This window comes from Zootoca vivipara, chromosome 12 (assembly GCF_965207765.1).
Source record: "Zootoca vivipara chromosome 12, rZooViv2.hap1.1, whole genome shotgun sequence".
Lineage (NCBI taxonomy): Eukaryota > Metazoa > Chordata > Lepidosauria > Squamata > Lacertidae > Zootoca > Zootoca vivipara.
In genome coordinates this window covers 28,870,766-28,884,193 of record NC_142595.1, presented here as the reverse complement: position 1 = coordinate 28,884,193, position 13,428 = coordinate 28,870,766, and the positions used below count along the sequence as shown (strand labels likewise).

General features: G+C 39.9%; 1 protein-coding gene across 1 annotated transcript; it reads right to left on the bottom strand.

The window, feature by feature from the left end:
* Window positions 1–1,104: 1,104 nt before the first annotated feature.
* On the bottom strand, window positions 1,105–12,272 carry LOC132591121 (vomeronasal type-2 receptor 26-like). The gene is made up of 4 exons (XM_088654611.1): window positions 12,055–12,272; window positions 10,709–11,000; window positions 6,816–6,942; window positions 1,105–2,000 (listed from the first exon to the last, which is right to left on the bottom strand). Exons 1-4 carry the CDS (start codon window positions 12,270–12,272, stop codon window positions 1,105–1,107), a joined length of 1,533 nt encoding a protein of 510 aa, XP_088510737.1.
* Window positions 12,273–13,428: the final 1,156 nt, after the last annotated feature.

The following is a 13,428-nucleotide window of genomic DNA, read 5'->3' as shown; positions in this document are numbered from 1 at the left end:
GGTTATTTTATTTTATTTTTTAATGGGTATCAAAATACTTTTTAAAATGTATATTTTTGGGAAATATTACACACACACACACACACACACACACACAGACCGCTCTCCACATCAGAAGGAGGGCCCTATTTGCATGGCTACTCGCAGCACCCCCCATCCTACGTGATTCCCAGGTAAGCAGTTGTGGACTGCCTCCCAAAGTTGCAAACCTGAGGTTCCTGCCTAACTCACCTCAGTGAACCAATCACTACTGGGGAGGCGTAGCCAAGGGAGTAGACCAGGTAAGGGTCAGGACCGTCCTCTTGGCACGATAGAAGGTGTAACCTACCTGGAAGTCCTCGGTCGGCTCCAAAGCTTCTGGAGAGAGGACATCACTGGACTTTCTCACATGCACATAAAAACAAATGCTACTTTTGTGCATATTTTTTTAAAAAATGCAGAAACAGGACAGAACAGACACATGGATTCAGAATTAAAATTCAGAAATCATAATATTTGGTCCTTACATTGACTTGCATTGGGAAAGCAAAACTTTTTTATTTAGAATTCAGAATTCATTAGAAGCAGTCACCCTAGAAATTTGTTCTCTTTGTAGTTTATACATAAGCTTTCTTGTTTACAGTATGCAGTGAACATCTCCAAGAGTTTTTTTGAGGTGCAATAGAGAAATAGAGAGGAACACTAAATCATCTGCATACATGAAGATGGGGAGTTTGCATTGGCTAAAAAATCTATTGCTATAAAATAAAAAAGAGTGGGAGTCAGAATGCAAACTTACTTTACTCCTCACAAAGTTTGAAAAGCATTCATCATACTTCCATTTAAACCTACTCTGATCCTCATTTCTGTGTTGCTGTATAGTTCTTGAATGTGTCTGACTTAAAAATACTTTCTATACATACATGAGTCTGTATGACTTCCCTTCTGTACATACATTTTAAAAAAGTTGATTCTGAGTTTCACATGTATCTCAAACAGGTAAGTGCTTAGAGAATTTTGAGCAAAACATATATTGAAGAGCTCCAGAAAGGGGAATATATCAGAAAGATGTGTGTAGATATGCATCCAGACCACAGACTGTAACAAAAAGCATGTTATTCATTCTTATCTTCTTATTAGCTGTCCCCTGTTGTTCAGCTCAGGCCTCAACAAAATGATATAACATTTGGGTGCAAAGATGCAAACAAGCAAGCCAGCACTGGAAGCTAAAATAGAAAAGACCTCCACAGCCACCATGTATTTGCCCTTGGAGCTCAGATAAGCTGGAATGAAGGAAAGCCACACGCTGCAGAACACCAACATGCTGAAAGTGATGAACTTGGCTTCATTGAAACTGTCCGGTAACTTCCTAGCAAAGAAAGCCACAACGAAACTGACAATAGCCAAGAAGCCAAGATAGCCCAAGACACAAGAGAATAAAATGACAGATCCCTCATTACATTCTAATATAATTTCTGTAGTCACTGAGTGCATGTCCACATCTGGGAATGGGGCAGAGGTTGCCAGCCACACACTGCAAATGCCTGCTTGCACAAAGGAACAAGATGCAACAATGGAGTTGGCCAGGCTTTTCCCCACCCATTTTCTCATCCTGCTCCCTGGCTTTGTGGCCATAAATGCCAGAACCACCATGATAGTTTTTGCCAGCACAGAAGAAACAGCCACTGAGAAGATGGTGCTGAAAGCAGTTTGTCGGAGAAGACATGTCACCGGTTCAGGATGGCCAATGAAAAGCAATGCAGAAATGAAGCAAAGCAGAAGGGAGATCAGGAGAATGTATGTGAGGTTCCGGTTGTTGGCTTTGACGATGGGAGTGTTGTGGTTCTTCAGAATTATTCCCAGCACCAGAGCTGTTATTAACGCTAAGGAAAGTACAAAGAGGCTTAAGGTGATTCCCAGAGGTTCTTTATAAGATAAGTATGTTCTAGCTTTGGGTATGCAAAAATCATGCTTCATGTTTGGATAGGTTGTGTCCATGCAGTCATAACAGTCATGCATATCTGAAAAGCAAAGGTAATTTATTGTTACTAAATTGATATTCAGCCTTTCATCCAAAGATCACAGGGTGGCGTTCAACATAATACACAACATAATAACGATTGCTTAATCAGAGAAAAGCCTGATGGAAGAAGAATGTTTTCACCTGGCACCTAAAGATATGTAATGAAGGCACTATGAGATAACCAGCCTCCTATAACCACTCTGCTTAAGTCTAAGTAACACATGAAGGGGTTAATATCATAGAGTTAGCCGTGCTGTCAGGTTAGCTAGGTCATTTTCTCTTATCTTGGGGGTGGTGGTGGTAACCAATTCTACCCCTCTCCCCACTAAGTCTAACCAAGAAGCTCAATGTGTGAAGGTGTTTGTGTTGGTTGCTGCTGCTTAACTGCATGCTCTCATCAGACATTCTTGAATTAATACCCTGTTTCTCCAAAAATAAGACGTGGCCATAAAATAAGCTGTGGCAGGATTTTTAAGTATTCAAGGAATATAAGCCATACCCTGAAAATAAGACATAGTGATAGGCACAGCAGCAATGCCAGTCGTGGCAGGAGGAGGAGGAGGAGGAGGAGGAGGAAAAAATAAGACACCCCCTGAAAATAAGCCATAGTGTGGTGTTTTTTAAAGAAAAAATAAATATAAGACGGTGTCTTATTTTCGGAGAAACACAGGGTATATGGATAATTTAGGAATTTTCACCACTTTGTAACTAAGCTATGTTTTACTGCCTATGTAACTTTTCTGAAGCTTATGAATCTGACCTTCGGAGAGTTTGTAAGGAAGCTTAAAAAAAGGAAGCTTTTTACAATGCTAGGGGAAGAGACAAATTCTGGAATTCGCTTAAAAGGGCATATTTTAAGGTTTCTGGCCACAGCCACGATCAATTGCAGTTATTCTTCGCAGCCCTCCAGAGGCTGCGACAAAGTTCAGGAAGGGGAAAGAGAAGATTTATGAGGAATAAATCCTTGCAATGTCCCCCAGTGGGGTCTGGGATTTTCACTGTATCCCTCAGTACTGTGTAATCCCATGTCTGCCAACTTGAAAGACAGAGTGGGAGCGACCTGGCAGTGTGTCCAGTGGTGGAGCTTCATGCTCCGGCACTGGGGGCGGGGGCGAGGCTGCCGCCCATTCTGGGGGCAGGGCGCACCTCCTGGAGGGCTGTGATGCACGTTCTGGGGGGTGGGGCGTGCCTCCCAGAGGGCCGTGGAGCACGTTCCGGGGGTGTGGTGTGCCTCTGCATCCCTTGCAGCCCGCCGCTCGGGGCGGCCCGCCCCTATCTTCCTACGTCCCTGAGTGTGTCCCTGCCATGGACGAGCCTCCATTACCACCATGATTTCTGGAGGGTTCTTTCTTAGTCTGGATACTTGGCTTTAATCAAGAGGTGCTCCTGGACTGACATATGCTAATGGACTACAATCAATAAGCTGTCAAAAGAACTGGGCTAGGCTTTCTGAAGGTATTTGAATGATTTTCCTGAAGCTTGAAAATCCTTACAACAGCTGAGAAAGGGATTTTTTTGTCCTCCCCTGCACAATGAAAGAGACGTGTATAGCTGTTGCTTTGTTACTCTGCCTGGAACCTCAAAAAAGAGGGGGGAGGCTTTAGATTTAAGCTCAACAATGAATTTGATATGGTTTTGCTATGCCTCCGCCTCTTGATAGAGGCTGAATGGGTTTTATTTATGACTATCTGGACTGGGGGTGTTGTTGGAAGAATGCAGTGGAGGGAGGAGAATGAGCTGCAGCTGAACAGATGTGGAAAAGAGGCTGAATTTAAGAAAAGATTTTGCTTTTAACTGTGTTCCAAAAAAGAACTCTACAGGGAAATTTTAATGGTGGAAGCTGGAAGTGCACCCTGTGAGTTACTTATGGCTGCGGCTCATATGCTAGTCTGAAAAAAGTGGAAGGAATGGAATGTGACCTTGTACCATCAAGATAAACACTGCAGAGAATTGAACAATGGAAGATAGTAATGAACTCTCCCAGCATACCAGGTCTGGAACTGAAATGTATATTAAGGACTGCTTTTATATTTATAAAATGTAACAGAGGGACTGTTTGTAAGGAGGAAAAGTCGGTCAGTTAGAAGAATGGTTTAACAGCAAGTGAAGGATGACAACTGGACACTAAATATGAAATGACTGACATATGTTTAGAACAGGAGCGGGAAGCCTGATTTTAAGAAATTGTATTAAATCAAAGTAAGAAATTGTATTAAATCAAAGTAAGAAATTGTATTAAACCAGCAAGCCTGATTTTAAGAAATTGTGTTAAAGTAATTTGGTTTGATCTGTAATAATTTGGAAAAATCATAAAAATGTTTTTTAAAAAACAACAACAGAAGGGCATATTTTAAAGGTCCAACAGCATGTATTTCTATGTTTAATTTGCTGCATAATTTGTTTCTTTAAACCTCTGCTGGGGTTCTCTCACCAAAGTGTACTTGCCCCCCCCCTATATATCTCAAACGAACAGGTGCCATACAAGACTCAAAAACAGGGAGACATCACAGAAAATACCCATTCTTGTATTACCACTCTCCAGACCTCTCGTGGTAAGGGCACATTATGAAGGGACCCAGATCATGACTGCAGGGTCCAGGTCAGTTTATATTGGAAGAGGTGGTCCATGAAGTATTATAGTTCAGAGCCATTTAAGGCATCATTGGTAAAAAAAATGATGCTTTAAATTGGGTCCAGAAATTAATTGGCAGCCGCTGCAGTCAGGCCGAAACTGGTGTCATATGCTGTTAAATTCTGCACCAACTGAAGTTTCTGTACTGGTTCCAGAGACAGTCCCATGTATAATGCATTGCAGTAATTTAACCTAGAGGTTACTGGAGCATATAGGCAATCCCTATCCAGATAAGAGGGGATGCGGGTGGTGCTGTGGGTTAAACCACAGAGCCTAGGGCTTGCTGATCAGAAGGTCGGCGGTTTGAATCCCCACGACGGGGTGAGTTCCCGTTGCTCGGTCCCAGCTCCTGCCAACCTAGCAGTTTGAAAGCATGTCAAAGTGCAAGTAGATAAATAGGTACTGCTACAGCGGGAAGGTAAATGGCGTTTCCGTGCGCTGCTCTGGTTTGCCAGAAGTGGCTTTGTCATGCTGGCCACATGACCTGGAAGTTGTACGCCGGCTCCCTCGGCCAATAACGCAAGATGAGTGCCGCAACCCCAGAGTCAGTCACGACTGGACCTAATGGTCAGGGGTCCCTTTACCTTTATCCAGATAAGGGCACAGCTTGGCTCCATACCAATGAGGCCACCATATCCTCAAGCAACAGCAACGGACCCTGAATTATCCTCAAGCTGCATACCTGCTCTTTCAGAGAGAGTATAGCCCCACCAAGGGCAGACAGCCTCCCATCTAATCAGTTTATGGAACCACCCACTAACTATGTCTCATTCCTATCTGGATTGAGCTCCAATTCATAAATTTCCATCCAGTCCATTACTGCCAGCCTATCCACTGGCACGCCTGAAGATGTCAAGGAGAAATAGATCTGTGTGTCGTCAGCATTTTGCTGACAATGTGGTCCACTCAGTAGTTTAATGTAGATGTTAAACAGAATGGAAGATGACATCAAACCCTACGGAACCCTACATTGAAGTCCTCTTGAGGCCGGATGACACTCCCTCAGCATCACCCTCTGGAAAGGACCACCCATGCAGTACTGTAGCCACTGCAAAGCAATGTTGCCCACCCCCAATTTGGGCAGAAGTATAACATGGTTGATTGTGTTGAAAGCAAGCTCAGGGAGAATTTACAGGGACCCATTTGCTCTGTTTCCCTCCTGACACAGGTCATCATATAGAGTGACAAATGATGTTGACTCAGTGTCATTGCCATAATATTAGCAATATTACATTGTACAGCTAACTATTATATTGCTAACTAAATCTTAGCAATTAATATTATAACTGTTCCTCTTAGAGGCACTGTATTATTTAATCTTTTAAAGTGTTTCTACACTGTCTTTTTGTTTAAAATCTTCAAGGTATCTTAATGAATCAGCCATTTATATGACTCATACCATTTCCATGTTGATATACATAGAGAGAGGGAGGGAGGGAGGGAGATGTATATATATATCCACAAAAATGCATATATGAACCATTGCTTTCAGCACTTCACTTCCTATGTTTGCACTTTGTTTTAAGTTTTCTATTAGTCTCCTGAAGTTTTTCCGTTCTCTAGCACCTAGCATTCAGTGGCTTATTGTTGTCACAAGCTTTGAGGAAAATTAGATAGATGAGACGATGACATTAGATTCCTCTCACATTTTTAAAAATGTCAATATGTTCTTTTCTTAAATTGTTTTTAGTTGTATTATTTGTGCCAACCCATTTGAGCAACCTGGGAGCCTTTGTGGCCCAAACACCACATATAAACAAAGAGTAACATTAACAATAACTATAGGAAATTATGTGGCCAAAACTTGGCCGATCCAACAAGCTCAGTTCGTTTTAGCAATTGAAAAAGCTTCTCAACTGGTTAGTGAGAATGCCATTGAAAAGCTCTGCTCCTCTGGTTAATTTGGACTATGGACTGAAGGGAAATGATATTAGAGATTAAGCAAGTTAAAAACCACTGATGAAACATTCAGAATCAGGCAAAATTTAACTGAAAGAGATGCTGATCAAATAAAAATAGTAACCATAGGGATCAGAGTAATCTGAAATATCTTCGTACTGTCAAATTGTTTTATCACATTTCAAACATTGAATAAAAACCAACCACACTGTCTATCCCTCAGAACTATACTTTTCTAATCCGATATTGAAAACCTGTAAAGTGTGTGTGTTTGTGTATTACCCTTTTGAGCTGAAATCTTCATTTCAGGACATGGAATGCAATCATAGCAGCAAAATGGCTCCCCCTCCTTCACTTTCTTGCTATAACCAGGATAACAACTCTCAGTGCATACAGAAAAAGGTTGTACCTAATCCAGAAATGAAAAAAAGATCAAGAAAAATGAACTTCGTATTCTTAAGATTTTGGGGACTTTTAGTTGTTTCTTAGAGAATAATTAAGAAATTACATTCTGAGAAATTATAAATAGCTGGAGCATATTTATCTATTTCATAAAATGTATTCACTTTTTGATTGAAAAACACCTCAAAGCTGTTTACAAAAGTTATTGCACATGTGGGTATAACATAATTGTTATTTTGAAAGGAGGGGAACAATTGGGATAAATTACGATGCCAGGAACCTTTCAGTTCACCTAGAGATCCACTGGATCATAACTCTGCTCATTTTGGTGCATTAGGCTATAGAACTGCTCCTGAAATCTGTGATTTATTGGATAGGGCTGTAATATAGATCAGCTGGATTTGATTTGATGTTACCTTGAAAAACTTTAAACACAAATGTGTTCATGCTTGTTTACATATAATTAATGTTTTATTTATATTTGCATATACTAGTTTTTTATTTCTACTTCATTAAATCATGAAATTTCTTTTTTAAATATTGCATGTCAGACTAGTGACCTAGACCCCACAAAAAACTCCACCAGGGACATAAGGCAGTTTAGAGCTAAATTTTTATTTCATTCTATTTAGCCAGGTGAGAATAGTGACTTAAAACTCACTGAACTATTAAACAGTTTGCAAGGCGCTGACAGTCAGTTTTTACCTGGTTAAACAAGCTGTGCCATCTTATGACCTTGTCATTGATGGTCAACACTCTGTCTGGAGGAGCCTGAGGATCAAGCCTACCAACTTTCACTTTATGAAAGGATTGGTTGGAGGAAACGATCAAGTTTATAACATCAAATCCAGCTATTATTTTCCCACTTTGATCGAAAGAAATCTGGTCCCCAGCACTGTTATTAAAGGAAACACTTCTGAGAAAGTGATGGAGCTAGACAAAAAGAAGATAAATAAATAACAGCATTTATATAAAAAGGTGAAGGGACCCCTGACCATTAGGTCAAGTCCTGACCGCTCATCTCGCATTATTGGCTGAGGGAGCCGGTGTACAGCTTCCAGGTCATGAGGCCAGCATGACAAAGCTGCTTCTGGCGAATCAGAGCAGCACACGGAAATGCCATTTACCTTCCCGCTGGAGCGGTACCTATTTATCTACTTGCACTTTGAGGTGTTTTTGAACTGCTAGGTTGGCAGGAGCTGGGACCGAGCAATGGGAGCTCACCCCATCGTGGGGAATTGAACTGCCGACCTTCTGATCGGCAAGCCCTAGGCTCTGTGGTTTAACCCACAGCATCACCCGCGTGCCAGAATTTATATAGTAGTGTGTAAAAAGTTGAACTGAAAACGGACACTTGAAAAGAATTTATAAAACTCCTGGCCTGCATTTTCCTGACTGCATTCTGAAGACAATAGCATAATAAAAATGTTACTCTATTGAGGATGAAGAAGAATTGGCAGAAAAAAATGGTCATCCATCATTCTACACGAATCAGAAAATGAGTACCCATAACCCATACTACACTGTATTTACAGTAGGTTCATATACAAAAGAAAAAGAGAAAAAAGAAAGAAAGAAAAGGAAGGCTGACTGAATCATAGACTATTCTTTCATTTATGTGCAGCGGGCAGAGGAAGAAAGCTGAAAATATCAGCATAGGTAGAGTTTTATGGACAAATTAATATCTTTTGTTACCTTCAAAATACAGTATGCTACCGCATGAGAATGCCCATTACCTGCCCAAACGGTTGATTTTGAAGTTGAGGTCTTCCTCTGACTAACACTGTGCCATATGTCCTTCTGGATGAGAACATGGCTTGTAAAGCATGGGCCACTACATAGACTGCATTATAGATACTGTAGCTGTGCCCAGTCATACTCATTTCAAACAAAGGGAGAGGGAGGCTCTCCAACTTCTCTTCTCCTGTGCAAATATCTCCATCCACATGGTCCCCAATGGTATTTAAGAAGACACAGCTGAATAAGGTCTCCCAGAATTTCTTTATAAAATCATCTTCTATAGTGTTTAAAGGATTTCTGTTCTTAAGAAAGTTGTGAAATGTCTGTAAATAGCTGAACTGATATCTGAAGGCTATGGCACCATGGAATAGTTCCACATCCCAATGCCTTTGATAGTGAAATGCACTTATCTCCACCTGGGCTGTTGCTATCCAAACTTTCCCCCCTAATTTATTTTCAACAGATAAAAATGGAAGCCATCTGAAAAATGACATGGAATAAGATTCTCCATAGATCACTATTACATTTGCTTTGCTGCCCAGCATACTATCATTTATTTTGACCCCATCTTCTATGATGTCCATAAATTCAGTGACAAAAGAAAGTGTGGGGATTCTCTCTATGAAGGCAAAACAAACACCCTTCTGGGAAAAGACTGGAAACACAGTTTGCACAAATCTTTCTCCATTATCATTATCCATAACAATGACTCCAATCCACGTCCACCCGAAATGCAGAAGCAGAGAGAGAATTCCCTCATACTGAAGGGTTTCCTGGGGGACCATCTGGTAGAAGGAAAGGCCTGGGGTTTTATCATTCATCACTGGTGCAGGACTGAATGTTAGCTGAAGATGAAAGAGGAGATGTGTGTAAAAAATATTATTATTATACTGTGGAATGCCCTCCCATCAGATGTCAAAGAGATGATTAACTACCTGACATTTAGAAGACATCTGAAGGCAGCCCTGTTTAGGGAAGTTTTTAATGTGTGGCATTTTAATGTATTTTAAATCTTTGTTGGAAGCCGCCTAGAGTGGCTGGGGAAACCCAGCCAGATGGGCGGGGTGCAAATAATGAATTATTATTATTATTATTATTATTATTATTATTATTATTATTATTATGTTTTCATAGTTTCTCCCAATGCTGAAGTGCTGGGAATAATTACCTGGAAAGAGATTTATTACTGGCGCTCCTAAATTATGCAACACCTTCTCCACATAGATGCAATTAGCATCTTTGTTGCCTAGCTTCTAAGGACACAGAGCCTTATCCAATAAAAGGGTTGTTTTTTAGGGGGATTCTTTTGCTTGGTTTTTAGTAAGTGCTTTACTTATTTTAAATTATATTGTTACATCATTCCCTTATTTCTTCATGACAAATTCTAGGAATTTACTCAATTATCAACTTCCCCTTTTCTTTGTGGGCTCTCCTCCTATTTCCCTTGCCTTTCTATAACTGAAATCCAAATAATATTCACCAGTTCTCAAGTGGGTCCTTCATACCAACACTGTTCCTTTATGAGCCCTGGCCGCTGTGTACAAACACCATGTCTGACCTTACAAGTCAAGAATTTTTGCTCCCCGACTCTTTGTCCCTCTGGCCAGCCATCTACCTTTGTGTATCAGTGGGAAAGATGAAGCATTCCCCAAATACAGTAATCACAGGTGTTATAGCCAGTTGGGGCAGTTATGACAAAACTCTTTTAAGACACAACATGATATTCAAATATACATGTTCCCCAAGGTGGTATAAAATATTTTAACTATGTTTCTATTTTATTTTAACATATTGTTTTTACATTCAATGTTTGCCACCTTGGGGTGCTTTTGGAGGAGTGTTGGGATAGAAATCAAATCAAATCAAATCAATCAAAAAATAAATGTCAACTGTCAAATGGGCCTGATTCCTTCTTCTTGGAAATATTATGTGCACATTTTCATTGATTTTGAAAAATAGCTGTTGTGGCCTCTAGTCATTTAGTTCATTTTACCACTAGCATTTATACTACTCATAATACACATATCCCTTACCTGTGGAATTTTGTAGATATCCAGTACAGTGGCCGCATGAAGCGAGATATCTAAATCTAGTCCTCCAATGACTGCTATCAAATGTTTTTGGGTGCCACATAAGTAGTTAGGGACAAATATCTCCAATGTGGAGGTAAGTAGCATAGTGGCATGATAAGTCCTCTGCGCATTGAAATAGCTGTCATAAATGCAGACGCCCAAGGTGACATTTGGTAATAGCTGAGGGTTTTCATTTATCTCCAGTGCTGCAAATGCCAAGGCCAGGATGTGCTGGTAATTTTTGGGCACCACACTAGGACAAGAGTTACAACTACAATCAGACACATATTCTTCCCTTAATAAATTGTTGCTATTTTGTTCTGCATCAGCTTCATCAGTCTTTATTTATATGCCTTTTGAAGTGGGAAAAGGTAAACAATCAACTATATCAGCATATATCTTCACAAAATCGCTATTGATAGGTATATTACTATGATTGACACAATGGAAAACAAACTCATATTGATACATCTATGATGCTCTAACCCTACACTGTGCACATTCATAATGATAGCCACGGAATGTGATATGAATTTTCTTTCAAAGAAACACACTCCTGCAAGGAAAAAAGAAAGAAAGAACCCAGTCCATTTTAATACAATGCAAAAGGGATGCATTGAGATGGTTATGGCACCTCTCATAAATGGAAAGATTCATGAAATATAAATAAAATGAAGAAAAAAAACACTGCTCTGTTTGAAATCGTAACAGAAATCTTAGAAGGAATGTAAAGCAAAACAAAACTGTAAGTGTAGAGAATATGCATATGATGAAAGAAAGGAAAGAGGTGTTGGAGATGGGTGAGATGCAGGAGTTTGTAAAGGAAAGAAGAGCTAAAATTCTTTCTACTCTGGCTTTTTACCTTAAATTCAAAAAATGTGACAAAGGAATGCATGATAGAATCTCATATCATCATTTTTAACAGTAGTAGTAACTAGTAGTCATAGTTGTGGAGGTATTTTTGGACCAGTGGTGGTACAATGGTGGTGCTGGGGGATATGTTACCTATCTTCCAGGGGGTTGAGCTAATTGGATCTGGAAAAAGTTAATTCCCTTCCTTGAGTGTGGAAGCTCTGAACACTCTCAGAGGTAACAAGAGATTTTGCTTTGTCCTGTGGTACTTCTTTCTTCCTTCAGCCTTCCCTTATATGTTTTACCTTTTCCATAGCGCAACAAGAAAATATTTTTGATAAGCTTCTAAGACTAAAACGAATTAACAACTAAAATTTCTTATTTCGTTCTTCAGCATTCCCTTAAATGTATTTCCGAAAACAAAAATTCAAAGTTTGGCAAGATTAGTTCCTTACGACAGATCTTCAAATGATGCTGCTGGAGGTTTTGTTGTGAAGGCTATTGAATTAGCAACGATGAAACTGTGAGAAACAATCCCACCAATTATGATGCTGCCTGCCTGGCGGTATTTTTGAAGTGGAGGGTGTGGAGCATGGATCCTGCATTTAACAAGGTGATCTTCACATGCAATATGAGAAGATAGTATTAGCAGGAAGACAACTAATACCATCATATTGATCACCACCCTTCACTCTACCTCATGACTCCACCTGCATCATTATCAGGATGTACTCTGTCATTATCGTGACCTGACTAAATGCTCAGTCAATCTGAAATGCCTGAATCATAATGTCCAAGATATGAAGTATAAGTAAAGTGATCAGATTGGTGTGTGCATGCTTGTTCCTAGTCCCTCATCATACTGGTGATTGCTAGAGGGCATCTTTCTGCCATCCTGAGATTGGTTCTCTAAGGAGAAACGGTAATTGTACAGTAGATTTTAGTAATTAATTATAGACTATATAAATGAATGGGAGTATGATATAAACTCAAATGTGGGAATTCCCTGTGGAACTGCAAAAAACCAACCATGTTTATCACATCTGAATAGAAGTCCCCCCCCCACTTTTCTGAATAGGAATGTACACTTAAGCTTTTAAATGCCTGAGTAGAGATATTCTTTAATATTTATTAGTATAAGGATTCATACCCCCAAGCGTATTGATCAGTTGCTATCAATCAGGATGATCTTTGACCACACATAAATCTATCCAGCTGTATGAATGATATTTTAACCTCATTATCAGGACTCCCCACCCCAAGCCTAGCATAGTTGGAGGGCAGTATAAATAATAATAATAATAATAATAATAATAATAATAATAATAATAATAATATTTATACCCCGCCATCTGGCTGGGTTTTCCCCGCCACTCTAGGCGGCTTCCAACAAATACCAAATACATTAAAATATCACAGATTAAAAACTTCCCTAAACAGGGCTGCCTTTAGGTGTTTTCTAAATGTCAGGTAGTTGTTTATCTCCTTGACCTCCGATGGAAGGGTGTACCACTACCAAGAAGGCCCTCTGTCTGGTTCCCTGTAGCTTTGCTTCTCGCAGTGAGGGAACTGCCAGAAGGCCCTCGGTGCTGGATCTCAGTGTCCTGAACAATGGGGCTGAACAATGGGGGTGGAGACGCTCCTTCAGGTATATAGGACCGAGGAGAAGTTCTGAATATACTATTCTCAAAGCCAAAACCCAAATTTTATATATAATCTGCCACTTTCCTATGCCATCATAGAACCAGAAGTGTAGTAGTGAGAAATTCAGCTGAATTGCCTTTCAGTACTAAGGAAACCAAACATCAATGTATAAAGACTTTTGTTCA

Coding starts and splice junctions, on each gene's coding strand:
- LOC132591121 (XM_088654611.1), bottom strand. CDS start 12,272: ATGATGGTATTAGTTGTCTTCCTGCTAATACTATCTTCTCATATTGCA. Junction 6,943..10,708: donor ATATCTACAAAATTCCACAG/GTAAGGGATATG, acceptor TTTCTGGATTAG/GTACAACCTTTTTCTGTATG. Junction 2,001..6,815: donor GAAGATTTCAGCTCAAAAGG/GTAATACACAAA, acceptor TTTGCTTTTCAG/ATATGCATGACTGTTATGAC.